The sequence below is a fragment of the Diceros bicornis genome, chromosome 38, assembly GCF_020826845.1.
Source record: "Diceros bicornis minor isolate mBicDic1 chromosome 38, mDicBic1.mat.cur, whole genome shotgun sequence".
In the NCBI taxonomy this organism is placed as follows: Eukaryota; Metazoa; Chordata; class Mammalia; order Perissodactyla; family Rhinocerotidae; genus Diceros; species Diceros bicornis.
This window is the reverse complement of record NC_080777.1, coordinates 30,540,008-30,562,468: the sequence shown is the minus strand read 5'-3', so window position 1 is coordinate 30,562,468 and position 22,461 is coordinate 30,540,008. Positions and strand designations below refer to the sequence as shown.

Here is a 22,461-nt window from a genome sequence, read left to right as displayed (position 1 = left end):
GGTGGTGTCCCATATAAAGTAGAGGAAGATGGGCACGGATATTAGCCCTGGGCCAATCTTCCTCAGCAAAACAGAGGAGGATTGGCATCGGATGTTAGCTCAGGGCTAGTCTTCCTCACACACACAAAAAAAGGTTAAAATACCATTTTACCATGTTACCATTTACATAATGTATGTTTTACTGCAATAAAACAAAACAAAACATGATAGTCAGTCTTGGTCCTCATGGAGGTTACATTCTAATAGAGAAACAGACAATCATCAACGACAACAAAATAACAACTCTCATAATCACTATAAAGGAAGGATACTTGACCTACTTTGGGAGGGTCAGGGAAGATAAGGATATTTTTGCTGCCATGTATAACATCTCTTTTTCAGTGCAGCTTTCCCACTTGACCTCTGTAGCCTTTAAAACTGTTGAACTTCACCTTTTCACTGGCTTTTCATTCACTTCCACGTCGGTACTATTTCCTGGTTTACTTCTCACCTCTCTGTCTGCTCCTTTTCATTCTGCTTCATCGGCTCATCTTCTCTGCCTCCTTAAATAACGCCAATTCATCACTTTCTCTCTGTTCTCACTGCCACTCCAACTGGGTTTGTGCTCTGATTATTTCCAGCGTGGACAACTATAACAGCTTCCTAACTGGTCTTCTTGCTTTCAGGCTTGACAAACATACTTTTGCCCTCTACTCCCATCAATTCTCTGCAAGGTGATTTTTGCAAAATCTAATATACGTTATATCAGACTCTTCCTTACTTCAAAGGCTTCCTTAGTGATTCTTTTTTTCCCAACATCTTTATTGAACATAACCCACATATCATAAAATCCAGCCTTTTAAAGTATACAGTTCAGTGGTTTTTGGTATATTCACAGAGTTGTGCAGTCATCATCACTATTTAATTTCAGAATATTTTCATCACCCCCAAAAGAAACCCCATACCCATGAGTTATCAATTGCCATTCCTCCCTCTCTACAGCCCCTGGCAAATACTAATCTACTTTCTGTTTCTCTGGATTTGCCTATTCTGGACATTTTCATAAGAATGGAACTGTGTCTGGTTCCTTTCAGTTACCACACCATTTTCTTGAGGTTCATCCATGTTGTAGCATTAGCATGTAACAGTACTTCATCTATTTTTATTGCCAAATGATATTCCATTGTATGGATATATAACATTTTGTTTATCCAGTCATTAGTTAATGGAAATTTGAGTTGTTTCTACTTATTGGCTATTGCAAATAATGCTGTTATAAACATTTGTGTACCAGTTTTTGTGTGGACATATGTTTTCACTTCTCGAGTATACATCTAAGAGCAGAATTGCTAGGTCACATGGTAATTCTATGTTTAACATTTTGAGAAACTACCAGACTGTTCTCCTTTAGGGATTCTTAAGATGTGGTCCTTTAAACACAAGTGGAATGATTAGTCTTGTGAAGGAAAGGAGACGAACCTGCTCTGAGCCTGGAGGAACAGAAGCGAGAGTGGGTAGACGCAGCTATAAATTCATTTGATTCTATGTAGTATAAGATTTAACATAGGTGAAAGCTTTTAATACAGTGGCTGGACTAAGCTACTCATTTTACTTTTTTTTTTTTTTTTTTTTGGTGAGGAAGACTGGCCCTGAGCTAACATCTGTTGCCAATCTTCCTCTTTTTGCTTGAGGAAGACTGTCCCTGAGCTAACATCTGTGCTAATCTTCCTCTATTTTATATGTAGGATGCCTGCCACAGCATGGCTTGATGAGCGGTGTGTAGGTCTGCCCCCGGGATCCGAACCCACGAACCCTGGGCCACCAAAGCAGAGCACGTGAACTTAACCAGTATGCCACCAGGCTGGTCCCCCATTTTCCTAATTGTAGCTCCAATGGAAAGGTAGACAGACAAAAGAACATAAAAAAAGAGGTCACACTCACCTGAGTAGACCTTCGAGTCTGCCGAGCTTGTCTGGAGCGTGCCTTCCGCAATGACTCTGCTTCCTCATCGCGTACAGGAGTCAGGTATGACCTGCAGAGGAAGAAGAGTAATACCTGAAGTAAGACCTTCACTGCGTGTGCTGAAGAACGGCAGGTGCTTCCACATACCGACGTGACATCTACACTCTGAGAATGAAATGACAGGAACCCTATGAGTGAAAATTACATAATCTAAGATATTCTTTGCAAAGGTACTACTATTCATGCAGAATCATATCATCTGTATAATGAGAATTTTATCTTTTTCCTTCGCCTTACAATTTTTCTTTCTTTTCCTGCCTTAATGCTCTGACTAGAACCTCCAGGACATGATGAAAGGAGTGATGACTGCAGATTTCCGTGCTTTGTCCCTGCCTTCAGAGACAAAGCCTTCAGCATTTTATCATTAAGTGTGATGTCTACTGTAATATTTCTGTAAACACTGCTCCTCAATTACAGCAATTCCTTTCCATTCCTACTGGAAGCAGGCTAAGAGGGTTCTGATGTTATCTGTTTTGTTTTTTAATCATTAGTATGTGTTAAACTTTATCACATGCTTTTCTTCCCCTTACATTGAGATTATTGTTTTCCTTCATTTTTCTGTTAATATGGTGAATCACACTGAATAATTTGTGAATGATAAAAACAACACTGAATTCTTAGGGATAAGCTCAACTTGGTCGTGATGTATCATCTTTTTATATAGACTTACCTTTTATATAGATTCAGCATTATTTAGTTTAGGATTTCTCCATCTGTGTTCATGCAAGAAACTGGCCTATAATTTTCCCTTGTTATAATCACCTGGCCAGGTCTGGAGATTAAGGTTACGCAAGTTGGGAAGTGTTTTCTCCTTGTCTATTTTCTGTAAGAATTTGTGTAAGATTGGGGATATTTCCTCCTTAAATAATTGGAAGAGCTCACCAATGAAGCCACCCAGGTTTAGAGTGTTCTTTATGCGTAGGTTTTAAATAATAGGTTCAATTTCTTTAACAGATTTAGGGCTATTCAGATTTTCTGTTTTGGTAATATTTGTTTTTCAAGGAATTTTATCTATATTTTCATAGTTAGTCACACAAAATTCTTCATAATATCCTTATATTTTAATTGTCATTTTAATATGTATAGCAACAGTTCTCAAATTTTTTGGTCTCAAGACCCTTTTACATTTTAAAAAATTATTGAGGACCTCCAAAGAGCTTTTGTTTATGTGGGGACATATCTATTAATATTTATCTTATTAGACATTAAAATTGAGAAATTTAAAAATATGTATTAATTCATTTAAAAATAACAGCCTTATTACATGTTAACATCAATAACTTATCTTCTATGAAAAATAACTACATTTTCCAAAACAAAAAATTTAGTAAGAGTGGGATTGTTTTACATTTTTGTAAATTTCCTTAATGTTGGCTTAATAGAATGCAGCTGGATTTCCATATATGCTTCTGCATTCAATATGTTAAATATGTTGTTTTAGTTAAAATATATAAAGAATATCCAGTCTTGCACAGGTATGTAGCTGGAAAAGCAAGGAGTATTATAATAGCCTTTTCAGATAATTGTGGATATTCTTCGATACTCTATCAAAACACAAGTGGTATTTTCTTACAGGTTAGCTGCAATGTGGAATCTGAAACCATGTTAATAGACTTTTCATACTCTGTTACACTGAAATTCATTGGTTTATCTTACACTTTGAATGGAACTTCTTACCCATGCATGATTTGGGAACATCATGCATTGGTCATTTGGAAAATACTGGTGATATTCCAAATGTTGACACATTTCATTATATAACAGTAATTTTAAAAATCACAAGCTTTAACACAGAGGTTAAGCTCCTTGACATCGGTCTTGGCGATGATTTTTTGGATTTGACACCAAAATCAAAGGCCACAAAAGCAAAAATGAGCAAGTGGGACTTCATCAAACTAAAAGTCTTCTGCCCAGTAAAGGAAACCATCAACAAAATGAAAAGGAAACCTACAGAATGGGATAAAATATTGGCAAATCATATATCTGATGAGTTAATATCCAAAATATATAAAGAACTCATACAACTCAACAGAAAAAAATCCAGTTAAAAATGAGCAGAGGGGTAGAGGCGGCCTGGTGGTGTAGTGGTTAAGTTCGCGTGCTCTGCTTTAGTGGCGCAGGGTTTGCAGGTTCAGATCCTGGGCGAGGACCTACCCATCACTCATTAAGCCATGCTGTGGCAACATCCCACATAAAAAATAGAGGAAGATGGGCACAGATGTTAGCTCAGGGCCAGTCTTCCTCACCAAAAAAAAGAAAAATGAGCAGAGGGGGCCAGCCCTGGTGGCCTAGTGGTTAAGTTCAGCGTGCTCCCCTTTGGCGATCCAGGTTCAGTTCCAGGGCGTGTACCTACACCATTCATCTGCCAGTGGCCATGTTGTGGTGGCAGCTCATATACAAAAAAAAAAAAAAAAAGAAGACTGGCAGCTGACCTTAGCTCAGGGCAAATCTTTCTCAGCAAAAAAAAAAAAAAAAGAGCAGAGGAACTGAATAGACATTTTTCCAAAGAAGACATACAGATGGCCAACAGGCACATGAAAAGGTGCTCCACATCACTAATCATCAGGGAAGTGCAAATCAAAACCACAATGAGGTATCACCTCATACCTGTTAGCACGGCTATTATCAAAAAGACAAGAAACAAATGTTGGTGAGGCTGTGGAGAAAAGGGAACTCTTGTGTATTGTTGGTGTGAATGTAAATTGGTGCAGCCACTATAGAAAACAGTATGGAATTTCTTCAAAAAATGCAAAATAGAACTACTGTATGATCCAGCAATTCTACTTCTGGGTATTTATCCAAAGGAAACAAAATCACTAACTCAAAAAGATATCTGCAGCCCATGTTCACTGCAGCATTATTTACAATAGCCAAGATATAGAGATAATCTAAGTGTCCATCGAATGAATAAAGAAAATGTGTTATTTAAAAAAAATATATATATACACATACACAATGGAATATTACTCAGCCATAAAAAGGAAGAAAAGCCTGCCATTTGCAACAACATGGATAGACCTTGAGTGTATTACAGCAAGGGAAATAAGTCAGACAAATACTGTATGATCTCACTTATGTGTAGAATCTAAAAAACCCCCCTGAACTCATAGATACAGAGAACAGACTGGTAGTTGCAGAGGTGGGGGGGTAGAGGGTGGGCGAAGCAGGTAGAGGTGGCCAAAAGGTACAAACTTGCAGTTATAAGATTAATCATTCCTGGGGAAGTAATATACAGCATGGTGACTATAGTTAATGAGATTCTATTGTTTTTTTGAAAGTTGCTAAGAGAGTAGATCTTAACAGTTCTCATCACAAAAAAAATTTGTAACTATGTGTGGTGATAGATGTTAACTACACTTATGGTGGTGATCATTTATTAAATCATTATGTTGTATGATATAATAAACTAACACAATGTTATATGTCAATTATATCTCAAAAAATAGTAAAAATTTAAAAAATCACATTCTTTTATATAACTTTTGATCTTAGAACATATTTACATATTGGGAAGCAGTCAATAATATCACTCACAGTGGCAGATACAAATTTTCCAAAATTCTAACTTCTACTTGAAATTTTAAATTTTATAATTGGCAAGAAATACTTGAAGTGACAGGCTCACTTTGCTCATTTTCAAGAAAACGTCTGCCACATACCCAAGTCTGAATAACCATAATTTGACCAGTCACTCTTCCAAGTAAAAAGAGTGTTCCATGAAAAAAAGTAGCTAGTTCCTCTCTTCTCTTCTTCTGGGATTCCAATTACACTTATGTCAGAACCTACTGGCCATGTTCCATTTATTTATTATACGTTTTTGTATCTTCCATCCTTTTACCTGTCTGGGTTTCATTCTGGATATTTTCTACTGTCCAATCTAATTAGTTCACAAATCCTCTCTTCAGCTGGTCTACTACAATTGAATTTCTTAACTTTAGTCATTTTATTTTTCAGTTTTAGAATTTCCATTTGATTCTTTTAAACAGATTGCAGTTTTCTGTTGAAATTCTCCATCTTGTCTTCTAACTCCTTGCACGTATTAACTATAATTATTTTAAAGTCCGTGTCTCATAATATCAATATCTGGATCTGTTCTACTGTCTATTTTTTCTCTTAGTCTTTTCGTAAATCAGTCTTACTTCTCGGTATGTCTCGTAATTTTTGAATTAATGCCAGACATTTTTAATGAAAAAAGCGTGCTGATAACTTGCAGCTCTGGATGCTGCTGCCATCCTCCAGAGGATATTCTTTTCTTCTGGCAGTCATGCGAAGGGAGTAGTTCTCAAATTCTCACTTGCACCATATCATTGGAGGGCTTGTGAAACACAAGTTGCTAGGTAGAGCCTAGAAGTCCTGACTCAGTAAGCCTGGAGCAGGATCTGAGAATCTACATTTCTAATTAGTTCTCAGGTGATGCTGCTGACCTGGGGACCACAGTTTGAGAACCACAGGGCTAATGCAAATTACCTTAATCCACTTTGAGACTGAGCTGACGGGCTTGTCTATTTCTGAAAAGCCCTTATTTCTAGAATGTAGCCCTTGGCGGTCCCATATGGAAGTCTGGGGTGTCTACTGGGGACCCTCTTCTTGAACTCCCATTTTTGTTCCCTCAGCTCTAGGATACTACTGAAAATCTTGCCCTGTTTCTCAGCCTCGCAGCCACTGCTTCACTAATCAGCAAACGCCTCAAGGGGAAAAGCAGAGCCAAAAGTTGGTTCACTCTTTTATGATTTCTTCCCCTCCAGGATCTTGATCCCTCAAGTCCTCACTTCCTTAATAACTCTCCAATACCCACAAAGGTATTTTTTCCTTATATTTATCCAGTTTTTCTAGTTATTTTCAGTGGGAGAGTTCGTCTCATATAAGACACACCATAGCCTGAAGCAGAAGTCCTCAACCAGGCTGTATTTTAATAGTCATATTTTTCCTCAGTGTGGATTAGTAAATTGGAATTCTGATATATATATCAATACACCATGAATTTGGTAGGTTTGAGTCCTTTCTTAATATATTTCTCTCCTCTGGGCAGGAACCGAAAAAAATTAAGTCCTAAAACTTGCAAAGCTGTGGACCAGACGTTGGAATGGGTGACCACACTGAGGACTAACTCCCCATGAAATCCAGTCTGGGTCACCAGCCAGCCTACTCACATGTCATTTCTACTTGGAAAACACACAGAACATCACTATTATACTTAATTCTTGACTGTTATCTCTTCTTTGCATACTAGAGAGAAGCCATAGTGAAAGAAAGAGCTTCAGACTCGCTTATCCCACCACCTGCTCTAGACAGTTTCATTGAACAAGAACACAGAGCTGGTAAACAACAGGTTTCTCAGGTAAGATGATGAGACTTTTACCTGACTTAAAGTCTTTTTTTTTTTTTTTTCTTCTTTTCCCTTTTTCTCCCCAAAGCCCCAGAAGATAGTTGTATGCCATAGCTGGACATCCTTCTAGTTGCTGTATGTGGGACGCGGCCTCAGCTTGGCCAGAGAAGTGGTGTGTCAGTGCGCGCCAGGGATCCGAAGCCGGGTCGCCAGTAGCGGAGCGCACGCACTTAACTGCTAAGCCACGGGGCCGGCCCTGACTTGAAGTCTTAAATATTTGAAATCACACATGTTTTTCATGGAAAAAATTAGAAAACAGACAAAAATGTGAAAACAAAAATAAACAGAAATTTTACCACGTGAGGATAACCCCATTTTTATTTTACTACATGTTATGTCTAGATTTTTATCTATGTATGTATCTATCTATATAACTATATAGTATATATAGTTTATTTTTAAAAATTAAATATCATCTATATTATTTTGTAACCTGTGTCAATACATGAAACATTTACAATTTAAGGTATAAGAAAAAAAAATCTTTAAAAACAAAACCCAGAAAACTCCAGTACTTGAATTTGTAAACGTTTCTGAGGAAGGAAGGAACATTATCATTCATTTTTCTTTACCTAGATGTGGATTCCAAGGTTCAAAGAAGTGGTGCACTTCACTCATGATTGCCTCAAGGACACACCATGTTCAGTGGAGCCTAGCTCCTTGTACTTTCTACAATCCAGACGAGGGGGTGAGCAATCTACGTATGGTCCTTGGGCCAACTCTGGCCTGCCACATTTTTGTATTTAGTTTTATCCCACTAGAGCAGCAGAGTTTAATATTTGCGCTGGAGACGAAATGGCCCTGCAAAGCCTAAAATATTCACTACCTGGCCCTTTACAGAAAAAATTTGGTGACTCCTACACTAGAGCAAACCCACACTCAACACACCTGGCTCTTTCTGAGAAGCATTTGAGGCATCCATGAATCTGAGTGCTATACGTTTCTTCATTGCCATCAAAAGAAGACAGGTCTGGGCTCACAAAACAGTAGAATAGCAAGTATAATGGAAGCCATGGCCTTCCATCTGTCTCTCGGCCTTCTGGCATCCAGATAAAATGAGGCTCACCCCCCAGTTCAGTGGCAGAGGAAGGAACTCCAATGCCAAAGTCCTTTAATTACCATATCTGTCTACTGTGAATTCCCTGGAGGGCAGGAAGCATTTCTTTGTATTTGCTATGACTTTGAGTTTACATGACCAGTGGAATTCAAATAATTACGGAGAATTACGCATGACTACATAAAAATAATTTGTTCTCTGCCTCTAAAGTTCATAGCCCCTTTACATACCACACAAGAACTAATTTTGTCTTAAGAACCCATGCAAAATGCCTAGCAAATCACCAGTGAACATCAAGCAAGTCACAATAAATAATAATAAAAGACTTAAAATACCTTCTGACAAGTGTAGTGTGGTGATAAAGTACCCTGGCATGGGAATCAGATCGCCTGGGTTTGAACCCTGGCTCCTCAACTTCCTTGCTAGATGATCTTGGATAAAATATCTAAGCACTCTAAGCCCAAGTTTCTTACAGAATGAAGATACTAACAGCTGTATAGACATTAACAGGGCTGCTGTGACTCTATGTGAAAGCCCATGTAAGGCACTGAGACCACCCCCTGGCACACAGAAGTCGCAGCGCAGCTTGGTGAGTGCTCTCTCACATCACACACTCTCCTCCTCTAAGTACAGTATTTTCATTACCACAATACAAGTGCAGCAGTGGTCATTTGGAAAAGAAAGAAAGGATGGTGCACTACAATATCTATCCCATCTAGTCTAATAAAGGAGTTGCCCTTAATTATTTTTACTGGAAATGGATAATTCATTTGGAAGAGGTCTTAATTCCCTTGTAGATATTCTCCAAGAAGGTTCAAAGGGCTAGCTAAGTAAAATAAAACTACTTTAAGTAGAAAAATGAAAGAGGAAGAGCCATGATTTCCAAGGTGAGAACAAAGTTGTCTTCCCTAGAATGTGAGAGAATATAATTTTCGCCTGGAATCCACCAGTAGGAAATTGGTTTTTGAAATAGCTGTAAGGAGTCCTACATTTAAAATCTGTGCTGTAGAGAGAAGAGTACTTAAATGGTTAGCTTCAAACAGGGAAGGAACCAAGTTGAGTACATGTCTTTATAGCATGCAGGCTGCTGTGGTCATTAATTACAAGATGTCTAACGGTCTTATAAGACAGCTTGTCACTGCTCAGACTACATCCTATGTATAAGGATACTTACCCAAAGGTATTTCAGAGAGGCCAAAAAGAACTTGTTTAATAACAACCTGGAAGCATATATGGATATCTACATGGGAGAGGGACACTTAGAGGAATAACAGAACCATAGACCCATGGCTAACATTTTATGACCTCAAGAAGTCATTTGATCTAATTCCAAGACTTCAGATGGAGATGATCAAATTATTCCTATTTTACAGATGTGTCGATCAAGGTCTAAACATTGAACGTTAAAATACTTAACCAAGGTCACAGTGTTGTTCAGTCATAGACCTAAAGGGACTATCCCCATGGTCTCCAGCTTCCAGGATAGCTTTTCTCATCACATACCACAGTGAAAACTGTTTCTTCCACGCAGCACCATGGTGCCCTAACTATGTGGATTTACAGAGCAATACATTTCTTTTTCCAAATCTAGCATTACCAGGAATTAGTGAACAAGGATGTCTTACATTAACTTCTAGCATCCCTGATGTTTCCCAAAAGTATGCCATAATCAACACTCTATCTTGGGAAAGGATGACTTTCACAATTCCAGAGGTTCCATCAACATGCTATAAGGCTATCATGAACAAACTATAAGTGAGAGGTACTACGAGTGCTGAATTCTCCTTTAAAAGATGGAGTTGACTCTACTGCTGCCAGAGCCCTCCCGATCAGGCAGGTTTTAGTTCAAGGTTTCCTTGCTGTTTCTAACTGGGTGTGGGAGGCTAACACCGTGCTATAGTAGAAAGAACACATACCTGGGTTCCAGTTTCAGTTCTGCCGTCAACTACTTGTTTGACCTTGGGAGAATCATTTAATCTCCCAGGACCCTAGTTTCTTCACTTACAAAATAAAGGGCTAAGTCTATAGTTTTTAAGGTTCCATCTAGCTTTAATCCATAGTGAGAGCATATTGAGGCTGATCCTGGACAAAGGGCTTCTAAGTCTGCTCACTAACACGCCTATTCACTGGTTCTGGTCAAACACCAAATTTCCCACATTCCACAGGTCACTTTCTTTAGGATAATGGAAAAGTTGTATGTCTGCACAGTCAATACGGTAGTCACTAGCCACATGTGGCTACTGAAGACTTAAAATGTGCTAGCGTGATGGAGGAACTCAATTTTTAATTTAATTTTTAATTAATTTAAATCTAAACAGCCACACGTGGCTACTGGCTACCATAGTGGATGGCACAGCTCCAGGAGTCCAGAGAACCCTGTTAAGAGACATAATCATCAAGCCCTCTCCTTAAACTTGAAAACCAGTCACAGAACACAAATCTAACAGAATGCAGTTTGTTAGCCAGCTAAGTTCAAAAGCAATTGATTTTATTTTCTTCTCAAAAATAAAGTTCTCCTTTCTCTTCTGTGTTTCTCAGAGGCACTATTACAGTAATTCTGCATTTTATATGTGGCACTTCTAAGTTGTATGAGGTGGTGCTGGGGCTCCCACCTTTAAGACATTTACAGATATAGCAAATAGGAACAAGCTCCCAGATTCAGCACACTTCAAGCTACTTTCTTTTTTTTTTTTTTGTGAGGAAGATCAGCCCTGAGTTAACATCAGTGCTAATCCTCCTCTTTTTGCTGAGGAAGACGGGCTCTGAGCTAACATCTATTGGCAATCCTCCTCCTTTTTTCCCCCAAAGCCCCAGTAGATAGTTGTATGCCATAGCTGCACATCCTTCTAGTTGCTGTATGTGGGACGCGGCCTCAGCATGGCCGGAGAAGCGGTGTGTCAGTGCACACCCGGGATCGGGACCCGGGCCACCAGTAGCGGAGCGCACACACTTAACCGCTAAGCCACGGGGCTGGCCCCGCAAGCTACTTTCTCCTAACTGCAGCTTTTATACCCTGCTGCCCCCATCGGCCTTCCCTGGCACCACTCTACTTCCCTCTGCCCCCCTTGACAAAGAGAGCTCCAAGAAACACAGTTACCTCCTTGCGCAGGCCTGCATAGCAGAATGAAGGTCCAAAGATGTGTGGAGATGATGAGCATAAAAGATAAGTGGCTGCTGGGGAAGACTGCAGGCTCAGCACCCGGTCTCCCTTGGAAACTAGGAAAGGCACCACTGCTACCCAGCAAGCCGGAGGCAAAGCTTGTAATGTGCAAAGAAGCTGTTACTAAGGAGGAGGAGAAGGAAGGGGAGGAGAAAAGGGTAGAAAGGCAAAATCTTCCTCAAGGGGGGAGAAAAGGGCTCAGCAGAGGCAATGCTGTTAACAGTTTCCAAAACACCATTCCATTAGATGCATATTTTATACACCATACCAAACCAATCAATACTACTTCTCATTTCACAGAGAGGGAGAGGGAGAAATTCTCCTTCATGTGAAAGGAGGCAGAGCAGGAGAGATGCAGCATTCTTCTTCTGGATATTATTTCATCTGCCCTTGGGCGATCCTAGTTGCTGTGTCTGTCCAAGCGAGCCGTGCACACTGCCTCACTAGAGGCTCAGGCCGAGCCAACCAGCAAATGTCAACAGTGGTAAAGAGACAGATCAAAAAGAAACAAATAAAGACAAACGCAAGACAAATTTCAGATCTGTATAAATGAATTAAGGCCGAATAGAGGGAGGCTGTAAGTACTGCTCCATTTGATAAGCTTACTACAGGTCAGGAAGACTTCTAGATCTAATATATGTCACATATCAGGACATGATCCATTTTCAGTTTAGGGACAACTGTATTCAAATGCTTATGTGTTGTATTGTCCTCTCTAATTCAACACTGAGATCAGAGCTTAAGTTTAAGCAAGGAAACAAAGCTACAACTCCACCAATCACACTAATTAAAAAAAAAAGGAAGATCCTTCTGCTAAACTGAGCATTTCCTGAATCCTCTAGACCAGTAGTTCTCAATAGGGGACAATTTTGCCCCCCAGGGGGAAACGACAAAGAATTAATTATCAGGCCCAAAATGTCAGCAGAGCTGAGTTTGCAGAGGTTTGCAAACTTTTTCTGCAAAGGGCAAGGGGTAACTCTTTTAGCTTTGCAACTCAACACCTGCTGTGGCGGCCCAAGCCGTCACTGACAATATAGAGGCGAGCGGGAGAGGCTGCGTGCCTGCTGCTTGCCATGCCACAGTGGCAGAACTGAGCAGCTGCAACAGAAACCATTCGGCCCCACAAGGCCTAAGATATTTACTGTCTGCCCTTTAAGAAAAGGCTGCTGATCCCTGCTCTAGACCTTGAGTCACACAGCACCAAACTACGGCTCAGAGGACTCCTTGCTTTACAGACACTGTGACCTACCTTAGTAAGTACTACATCATCTTGAATTCTTGTACTTCTGAACATTTATTACATTAAAAACACTCCAGCCTCAAGTGCCAAAGCCACTTTCACAAACAACAATGTTTAATTATGTTAAATAGTTCACTGTTAGTTCACTGGTTAGAGCAGGTGTTACTAACGCCAAGAACGGCAGATTCAAGCACCAACAAGGCCAGTGAGCACTGCTTTATTTCATACCCACAGGCTGTACCAACTGGACCTGGCCAACTGTCTCAAATATTTATCACTGACTACAAAATAAACCAGGTCAAATTCAGCTCCACCACTGACCTTTTTTTTAAACAAGAAAATCCAAGCAAGTCAATACACAAAATATTCATGGAAATAACCCAAATCTCAAACAACAGGGGTAATGGTTAAATAAATTAAGGAACATCCATATGATAGAATACTATATAGACATTAGAAGACAAACTGAAAACTACTATAGATACATAACTGTAAAATATAAGTATCTAGAATATGTAAAGAAGTTACACCAATTTAAAAAAAAGGACCAAAAACCAACAGAAAAAAATCAGCAAAGCATATAATCAGGGAATTTACAAAACAGGAAACCCAAAAAGTCTACGAACATAAGAGAAAATGTTCAGTTTCACTAGTAATCACGAAATGCAAATTAGGAGAAACCACTTCATCTTCCTAAGATTTGCAAAAACAAAAAAACACTGACATTATCAAGGATAACTTCAGTTGTCAAGAACCAGAAACTCACACACGGCAGGTGAGAGTTAACAGGACAGCAATGTGGCATTCTCAACAAAGGTCCAGAAACTCCACCTGGAAATGATCACCCTGAGAAACGCTTACTCATTTGTATAAGGAAACACGAACAAGAATATACACAGTAGCACAATTAGTATTAGCAAAAAAAAGGAAAAAAAAGAGGAAATGACCTAAATGTCATTTAAGCAGGAAAAAATAAAAAACAAACTGGTATATTCACACAATAGACTATAATGAATGAACAGAATGCTAAGTGAGAAGAGCAGGTTTCAGAATGGTGTGCACAGAATGATACAATTTACGTAAAAAATAAAAATGTAAAAGCATCATATATGTGTACACATATGAGGTAGTACTAACTGATAAAAATCTGAGAGTGATCAATGCCAAACCCAGGCCAGTAACCTCTTCTAGGGAGGGAGTCACGGGGATGAGACTGAGGAGACATATACAGAGGCTTAAACTATATTTCTAATATTTTATTTAAAGAAAAATTGAAGCCAACAAAGCAAAATACTAGGATTTGATCAACACAGAAAATTGATATATTAGATGTTTGCAATATTTAATAATAATATTTTTAAAAGAAAAAACTATCTACACCATGATCTCAAATAAATACAACACACAAAGATGTTAGCAGGGATATTGCTGAATAGTGAGATTATGGATAACTCTTATTTTCTACTTAAAATATGCATATTGTGGAAAATTTTGTAAACTTTAAAAACTTTTAACTTTAAAAATGATCATTAAGGGACCAGCCCGGTGGCGCAAGTGGTTAAGCGCACACACTCTGCTGCGGTGGGCCGGGGTTTGCAGGTTCAGATCCCAGGCGCACACCGATTCACCGCTTGTCAGGCCATGCTGTGGTGGCGTCCCATATAAAGTGGAGGAAGATGGGCACGGATGTTAGCCCAGGGTCAGTCTTCCTCAGCAAAAAGAGGAGGATTGGCAGATGTTAGCTCAGGGCCGATCTTCCTCACAAATAAATAAATAAATATGATCATTAATATTCAAAGGACTGTTCTAGACAGTGAGATATACATAGAAAGGATGCATTTATATGCCACACTTAGAAGAACTTTATGACCATAGTTGGTAGTGATACAGAAAACATAGGTACTCTCCAGGCTATGATAAATACTAAACTAAGTTAACTATGTCAGAAAAAATGAAAATGCCCTTGAGTCAGCCTTGGGACAGGAAGAGGTGGGAGCTTAGACCCAGGTCGGGGAGGTGGGAAAGGGCACCAGCCTGTGAAAGCAGGGCCAGGGTACAGGACTGTGTTAGTATTGGGGGCGGGGGGAGGCTCTCAGTTCTGAGGTGGGTGGACCGCAGGCTCCTCTGCTCTCCCCCCTCCAGACCTGGTCTCCAGCTGCTGCAGTCACTGCGCGGCCTCCCTAGGAAAGAAAGGGATCTGGGGCGGAGCGCTCCCACATCTGCGGTTAGCCTTTACTGAATACCAACCAACCTTAACAATCAGATGAAAACTGTCCACTCTTCTAGAAAAAAGCACTTACGTATAACAAAACCCTGCTAACAATTTCAGGGATTTCTGGACTTTCCCGAAGCTCAGATTAAGAAGGGAAGGCTCTAGAATGGATAAACACCTTAAAGGACCTAAATCAGATTTACCTTCCGAGAAGGCCTATACCACAGACCTATTATCTTCCCTGTCTAACCGCCCTACTCTTCAGGTGACTTGAATTCCTTCAATTAAGACTCAGTGCACTCCTTAAAGCCAGGTTTCCTGAGATATAGTTTACATACAGTAAAACGTGACCTTTATAGCACACAGGTCTATGAGATTTGACAAACGCCTACACTCCCATAACCATCGCCACAATCAAGATACAGAGCAGTTCCGTCGCCCCCCAAAATTCTCTCCCCACAACCCCAGCCTAAGAGGAATTTATTTTTACTGAAATAAGAGGAATTTTTTTAATTACAGAAAAACTTTACAACTCACTCTTGAAGGAACACTTTGCCTTTTTCATTAACACATTAACAACAATTGCCTTAGCCCACTAAATTCAGTGTCAGCTACTACACTATAGAGTATAACAAAATGAGCTGAAGATCTACTGAAATAAGACCCCTCATATTCTATCCTTCGCTAAGCACCAGGCTCTAAGTTCTGGGAAGGTGGCCATCTTTGTCATTACATCACTGACATTCAGCATTGTGCCTGGCCTGTACCATCAGGTGCTCCAAAACCATCACTGAACTTAACTAAGGTTATGGATGAAATTCAGAGTCTGGGTTATTACAGTTCTGTCTTGGGGGTGGTCCTAACTACCTATGCATTTCTTTATTTACTATTTTAAAAGTTTGGTCAGGGCCGGCCCAGTGGTATAGTGGTTAGGTTCACCTGCTCTGCTTTGGTGGTCTGGGGTTCACAGGTTTGGATCCCGGGCGCCAGCCTACACACGCTTATCAAGCCATGCTATAGCAGGCGTCCCACATATAAAGGAGAGGAAGATGGGCATGGATGTTAGCCCAGGGCCAATCTTCCTCAGCAAAAAGAGGAGGATTGGCAACAGATATTAGCTCAGGGCTAATATTCCTCACCAAAAAAAAAAGTTTGGTCAACAGTGTGTTCATTTAGTCTTTCATTTTTTTCATTCCATTCAACCAACCATTTTCCCATCTTATATTTTTTGACCTATCCCAGATACTTCATATCAAAATGAAGCAGCCCTGATCTCCAGCAGGATCTTGTGGGGAAGATGTACACATAAATTAGGATAATTAAAATTCAGATAAAAAATGCCATAAGAGATAGTGCTCTGGATAGAAATGAAACGTCATAGCGGAGGTGGTCTGAGCAGAATCTAAAGAGAATGGGAAGAGGCTTCCTAGAAAACCTGGGGTTCAATATTGCTGGGGCACCATTCTTGGATGTTAAGCAGAAAAGTGAGCTGATCAGATCTGCATATTGGAAAGATCACTAATGCAGCCCTGCAGAGGGTGCAGTGGTGGGTGGGGCAGGGGAGACAAAGGCCCAGGGTCCAGTTGGAGGCCTGAGTTACCAGAGGGCAGTGCAGATGGAGAGGAGAGGAAGGAGCTGAAGGATTCTTGAGAAGGACAGCCAGGACCCAGTGAGGAGTAAAGAAGAAGGCTTTTAACTTGATTTCTAAGTTTCTCAATTGGGTGACACTTATGCAAGACCATATACAAAGATTTTTAAAAACACATGAGAACAGACAGACTTTTCTCTCCCTTTCCAGCCTTTTTGGGTCAGAGGGAAGTGAGTGGTTTGGTTTATTTGTTTACCTCCTTTCTCAAGAGGACTTGAGAACTCGTAAAGAAATACATACTTGTAACAATACTTGAAACAGCTGAAGAAATAAGGGGGGAAGGAAAACAGTGGCCAGAAGTGGTTCTAGTTATGGGTGGCTACCAGAAGTCAGGCACTGCTGGAAGTAAGCACTTTCCATGTAGCATTATTATGAAGCTCAGCAGAGAATTCTGGCCTGGAAATAGAGATGTGAGTGACAGCTGAAGCAACTGGAGGGGTCAGATCAGCTGGGGAGAGTCCTGGGAAGAGAAAAGAAGGAAGCCCGAGCAACAGAATTTAAGGTGTTTGGAGGAGAAAAAGGTCTACCAAGGACACAAAGAAGGAGCAATCAGAAAGGGCAGAAGTGAGCCAGGAACAAAGCGGGTCACAGAGGGCATGGCTGCACACAGATTTAAAAAGGCAGTGGTCAACCCTGAAGAGTGCTGCCCAGGGTTCAAGGTGGAGGAGGAGGGGCCGGCCTGGTGGTGCAGTGGTTAAAGTTCATGTGCTCTGCCTCAGTGGCCCGGGGTTCACAGGTTCGGATCCTGGTGCGGATCTTCACACCACTTGTCAAGCCATGCTGTGGCAGCGCCCCACATTTAAAGTAGAGGAAGATGGGCATGGATGTTAGCCCAGGGCCAATCTTCCTCAGCAAAAAGAGGAAGATTGGCAACAGATGTTAGCTCAGGGCTAATCTTCCTTACCAAAAAAAATAAAAAATAAAAAGGTGGAAGATGAGTGACTGAGAAATCTGATCACTGGGAACGCCATGGAGCCCCTCGCCAGAGCCACTTCACTGGCTAGGCGAGAGGGGCAGAAGTTTTTCTTTAAAAGGTTTTCGTACGAGTGAACAGGAGGCTAGGAAGTGGATGAAGTGAAACTGGAGTGCCAGTGAAGGATGAGTGAGAGATGGTGATCCTAGAGGGCAGCACAGTGCCAAAGGGGAGTTCCGTTCAGATGGGAAAGACAAGTGCTCGTCAAGGACAAGTCACCCTTTGTGCAGGTGTGTTTTTGTCATATATACAGCTAAGCCTGCAGTTCTGCCTCCTGTTACTTACGGACTGTGTGTGCCAAGTGTTCTTTGTTTTAAACACTGTAAGTAAGCTTCATTATAAACGAATTTAGTTCTTGAAGGATCCTGGGACTATCACTATATTTTATGTACACGTCAATGAGCAGTGAGCCATTTTCAGCACAAGAATTGTGAATCACATTCTGTTTCCCCTTTCCAGGTTAGAAGACTAAGATTTCCTCAGAGGAAACCAATTCAAGAGCAGGATCAGGATATTCCCTGGGGTTAACAAGAGACTCTGAGGAAGAGGGGAAACTGTTTAAAGAAGAACAGAAACAATGAATCATTCAGGTAACTGCTGTCAGCCAATTCCAAAATACTTCATAAAATAGAAATACGCCTGCCCATGGCTCTGGAATTCTCCCAAAGGTAAACTTCTTATACCCAGCATCCCCACAAAATACTGAACAAGCCAGTTTACCTACAAGACAACTTCTTAGTTGGTTTTCAAAAACCCTTATTTCCCATTTAGATTTCAGAGAGAATAGAAAGTTTTCAATTTACTTTGTTTTCAGAAGTAGTATCTCTTAGGACAAATATGCATTTCCTAGAAGTTCTATCTTCCTTTCAAAGAAATATCAAGAGATTCTAAGCCCTGTGCTCATACTGCTACCTTATGGTATAGAATAGCCCAACCAGGACTGACCCCTTGGGCACATCTGCTCAGTGGCGTAGAGGAGCACCCACGGGCTCTGAAGTGGTTTTAAATCCGGCTTTGCCCTTTACTAGCTCTGCGACTGGGGGCAGGTTCTGTAATCTCTCTGAACCTTCATTTTCTTTATTTTAACTTTAATTTTTTAATTTTATTTATTTTTATTTTTTTGTTGCAGTAAATGATTTATAACACTGTACAAATTTCAGGTGTACATCATTATACTTCTATTTCTACATAGATTACATCATGTTCACCACCCAAAGACTAATTACAATCCATCACCACACACATGTGCCTAATCACCCCTTTCGCGCCCTCTCCCCTCTCCCCTTCCCCTCTGGGAACCACCAATCCAGTCTCTGTCCCTACGTGTTTGTTGTTTTTATCTTCTATTTATGAGTGAGACCATACAGTATTTGACCCTCTCCCTCTGACTTATTTCTCTTAACATAATACCCTCAATGTCCATCCATGTTGTCACAAATGGCTGGATTTCATCGTTTCTTATGGCTGAGTAATATTCCATTGTGTATATATACCACATCTTCTTTATCCATTTGTCCCTTGATGGACGCTTAGGTTGCTTCCAACTCTTGGTTACTGTGAGTAATGCTGCAATGAACACAGGGGTACATGTATCTTTACGCATTCGTGTTTTCATGTTCTTTGGATAAATACCCAGCAGTGGAATATGGTACCTCTATTCTTAATTTTTTGAGGAATCTCCATACTGTTTTCCATAGTGGCTGCACCAGTTTGCACTCCCACCAGCAGTGTATGAGAGTTCCCTTCTCTCCACATCCTCTCCAACACATGTTGTTTCCTGTCTTGTTAATTATAGCCCTTCTGACAGGCGTGAGGTGATATCCCATTGTAGTTTTGATTTGTATTTCCCTGATAGTTAATGATGTTGAACATCTTTTCATGTGCCTGTTGGCCATCCGTATATCTTCTTTGGAGAAATGTCTGTTTAGGTCTTTTGCCCATTTTTTAATTGGGTGGTTAGTTTTTTTGTTGTTGAGATGTATAAGTTTTTTATATATTTTGGAGATTAACCCCTTATCAGATATATGGTTTGCAAATATCTTCTCCCAATTGTTAGGTTGTCTTTTCGTTTTGTTGATGGTTTCCTTTGCTGTGCAGAAGCTTTTTAGTTTGATGTAGTCCCATGTGTTTATTTTTTCTATTGTTTCTCTTTCCCAGTCAGACATGGTACTTGAAAATATGTTGCTAAGAGCTATGTCAAAGAGCTTACTGCCTATGTTTTCTTCTGGAATTTTGAGGATTTCAGGTCTTACATTCAAGTCTTTAATCCAGTTTGAGTTAATTTTTGTGCATGGTGTAAGATAATGGTCCACTTTCATTTTTTTGCATGTGGCTATCCAGTTTTCCCAACACCATTTGTTGAAGAGACTTTCCTTTCTCCATTGTATGTTCTCGGCTCCCTTGTCGAAAATTAGCTGTGCATAGATGTGTGGGTTTATTTCTGGGGTCTCGATTCTGTTCCATTGATCTGTGTGTCTGTTTTTGTGCCAGTACCATGCTGTTTTGGTTACTATAGCTTTGTAGTATATTTTGAAATCAGGGAGTGTGATACCTCCAGCTTTGTTCTTTTTTCTCAGGATTCCTTTGGCTATTCAGGGTCTTTTGTTGTTCCATATAAATTTTAGGATTCTTTGTTCTATTTCTGTGAAAAGTGTTGTTGGATGAACCTTCATTTTCTTGTAGGTATTAAGACAATACTATTACTTATCTCACAAAGTTATGAGGATTAATTGCATCTAGGAGGGTGCTGGCATAGAATAAGCTTTCAAAAATATTAACTCTCTTACCCCATTTAAACCTTCCACATGCCTGAAAGCCAATTCAATTCTACCTCCCCTGGCTTCAGGAAGCCCCTTCTAACCACTCCATCCTACATCAGTCACCTTCTTCTCTGAACTCCTAACAGACCTACCTGAGCACAACTGCACTCAGGACACACTGTTCTTTCACATATACTCACGGTCTACTATGTGTGTATTTGGGGTCCTCAGTGTTGAGGGCACAACCTAGGGCATATCCCTTTCTCATTGGACGCACAGTTCATAGCACAATACTGAGCATGTAAACGGTCAGACAGTCATTGAAGACTTAGAATCCCATAATTTTAGAATCCAATATTACCTACAGATCTCCCAACTCCACTGATTAACCAATTAAGAAACTGAGACTAACGAAGTTAAATGGCTTCCTGTGAAGGCATCAATTGTGTGCTTAGCTGAAGAGCAAACTAGGTCTCCCTCCAGCTCAGGGAGCTTCTTTTTTTTTTTTTTTTTAAGATTTTATTTATTTGTTTATTTTCCCCCCAAAGCCCCAGTAGATAGTTGTATGTCATAGCTGCACATCCTTCTAGTTGCTGTATGTGGGACGCGGCCTCAGCATGGCGGGAGAAGCAGTGTGTCGGTGCGCGCCCGGGATCCGAACCCAGGCCGCCAGCAGCGGAGCATGCGCACTTAACCGCTCAGCCACGGGGGCGGCCCCCAGGGAGCTTCTTACCCTGTGCCTGCAGCTATCACACAAAGCAGCAGCAGAGCGGAAGTCCACCGAGGGCCTCCACGTGCCGGAACACACCTGAACTGCCTATGTTAGAACATTTAAATTACAATGGGCAGACATGCCAATCTGTAAAATGATCCAAACACACGCGGGTCTTTGGGAGCATTACACCAAGTACATCAACGGACATTCCTCTGCTGCCATCTTCCGGACACAGAGGATTCCTACACAGGGCTTATTTTCACTGGAGAAACAATTTTATTCAATAAACATTTATTCAATACCTACTATGTATCAGGCCCTGTGGTGTGAAGAAAGCCCAGTAACAAAGCACCTTCAAGAAGCTCACAATGTAGTGATGAAGAGAGACAGCACACAGTCTAACTGATGAGTTAAATCAGTCCTGAGAACACTGAGGAGAGAGTATTGGTTTCAGCCTGGGGCTGGAGGAGGCAGGTAGCCAGCAGTGGGTTTAACCTGCAGGAGTTCTTCTAGGAGGAGCAGGGTTTGTTCAGCAGAGAAGGTGACAGAAGGCCATTCTGGAAAGCAGGTTCAGCATGAAGAAAGAGGGGCAGGAGTAAAACATGTTCAGGAAGTGTCTAAGTTTTCTACCTGGGTAAACAGAGTGACGCAATTACCAAAGATACAAAATACAGGCAGAAGAGCAGAGAGAAAGGGCAAGGAGAGAAGACTGTAGCTCTGGATAAGCTGAGTCCAGAGAGTCTAATGAGCACCCTCTACAGGGCTGAAAAGACGACCTGTCGGCAGGAGTTTCTACACTGCCCGACTCAGAGTGATTTTGAATTCTGTCTAGAAACTGCTCCTGTGGGCATACGAAATCAGTTAGGAAACTTCTCATCTTATAGGTATGGGAAAACATTCACTTCCATTAAGATTCAATCTGATTGTACAGTTTGTAGTAAGTAAATAGCTTTTACCTAGACCTCAATGAACTAGTCTTTTCATTTTATGAGTTCCTGTTCAAAGGCCACCTCAAGGAGCAATCTACCCCTGCATCTACCCAAACCAGCTTCTCTCTGCAATTGCCCTAAATATCTAACAATTTTTTCTTTGTTTCATTTACTTAAAATATATATATTATGTAACATTAAAATAAAAAAGATATAAAGAATACAACCACTACCTGTGTACTACCATCCAACTCAAGAATAACACTACCAATACCAGTTTCCTCCTAAAAAGAGAAGCATGTTCCTACGGTCTTGAAATTCTTAATTGTCCTCTGCTACCCTAACCTCTTGAGTTGGATCCTTAAGTCAGTGCACACGCTT

The 22,461-nt window shown here is 40.5% G+C and overlaps 1 protein-coding gene across 11 annotated transcripts in view; it reads right to left on the bottom strand.

Annotated features, from left to right (window-relative positions):
* The window catches only part of PPP1R12B (protein phosphatase 1 regulatory subunit 12B), a 215,298-nt gene that overhangs the window by 90,141 nt on the left and 102,696 nt on the right, over positions 1 to 22,461 (bottom strand). For 9 of the 11 annotated variants that reach the window (XM_058533822.1, XM_058533823.1, XM_058533835.1 and 6 more), the window contains one exon: positions 1,921 to 2,011. In XM_058533822.1, coding sequence (XP_058389805.1) covers positions 1,921 to 2,011 — 91 coding nt within the window. Of the gene's footprint in view, positions 1 to 1,920; positions 2,012 to 7,360; positions 7,596 to 22,461 lie in introns of those variants that run through there. The other 2 variants (XR_009217139.1, XM_058533828.1) reach the window with 2 other exon arrangements.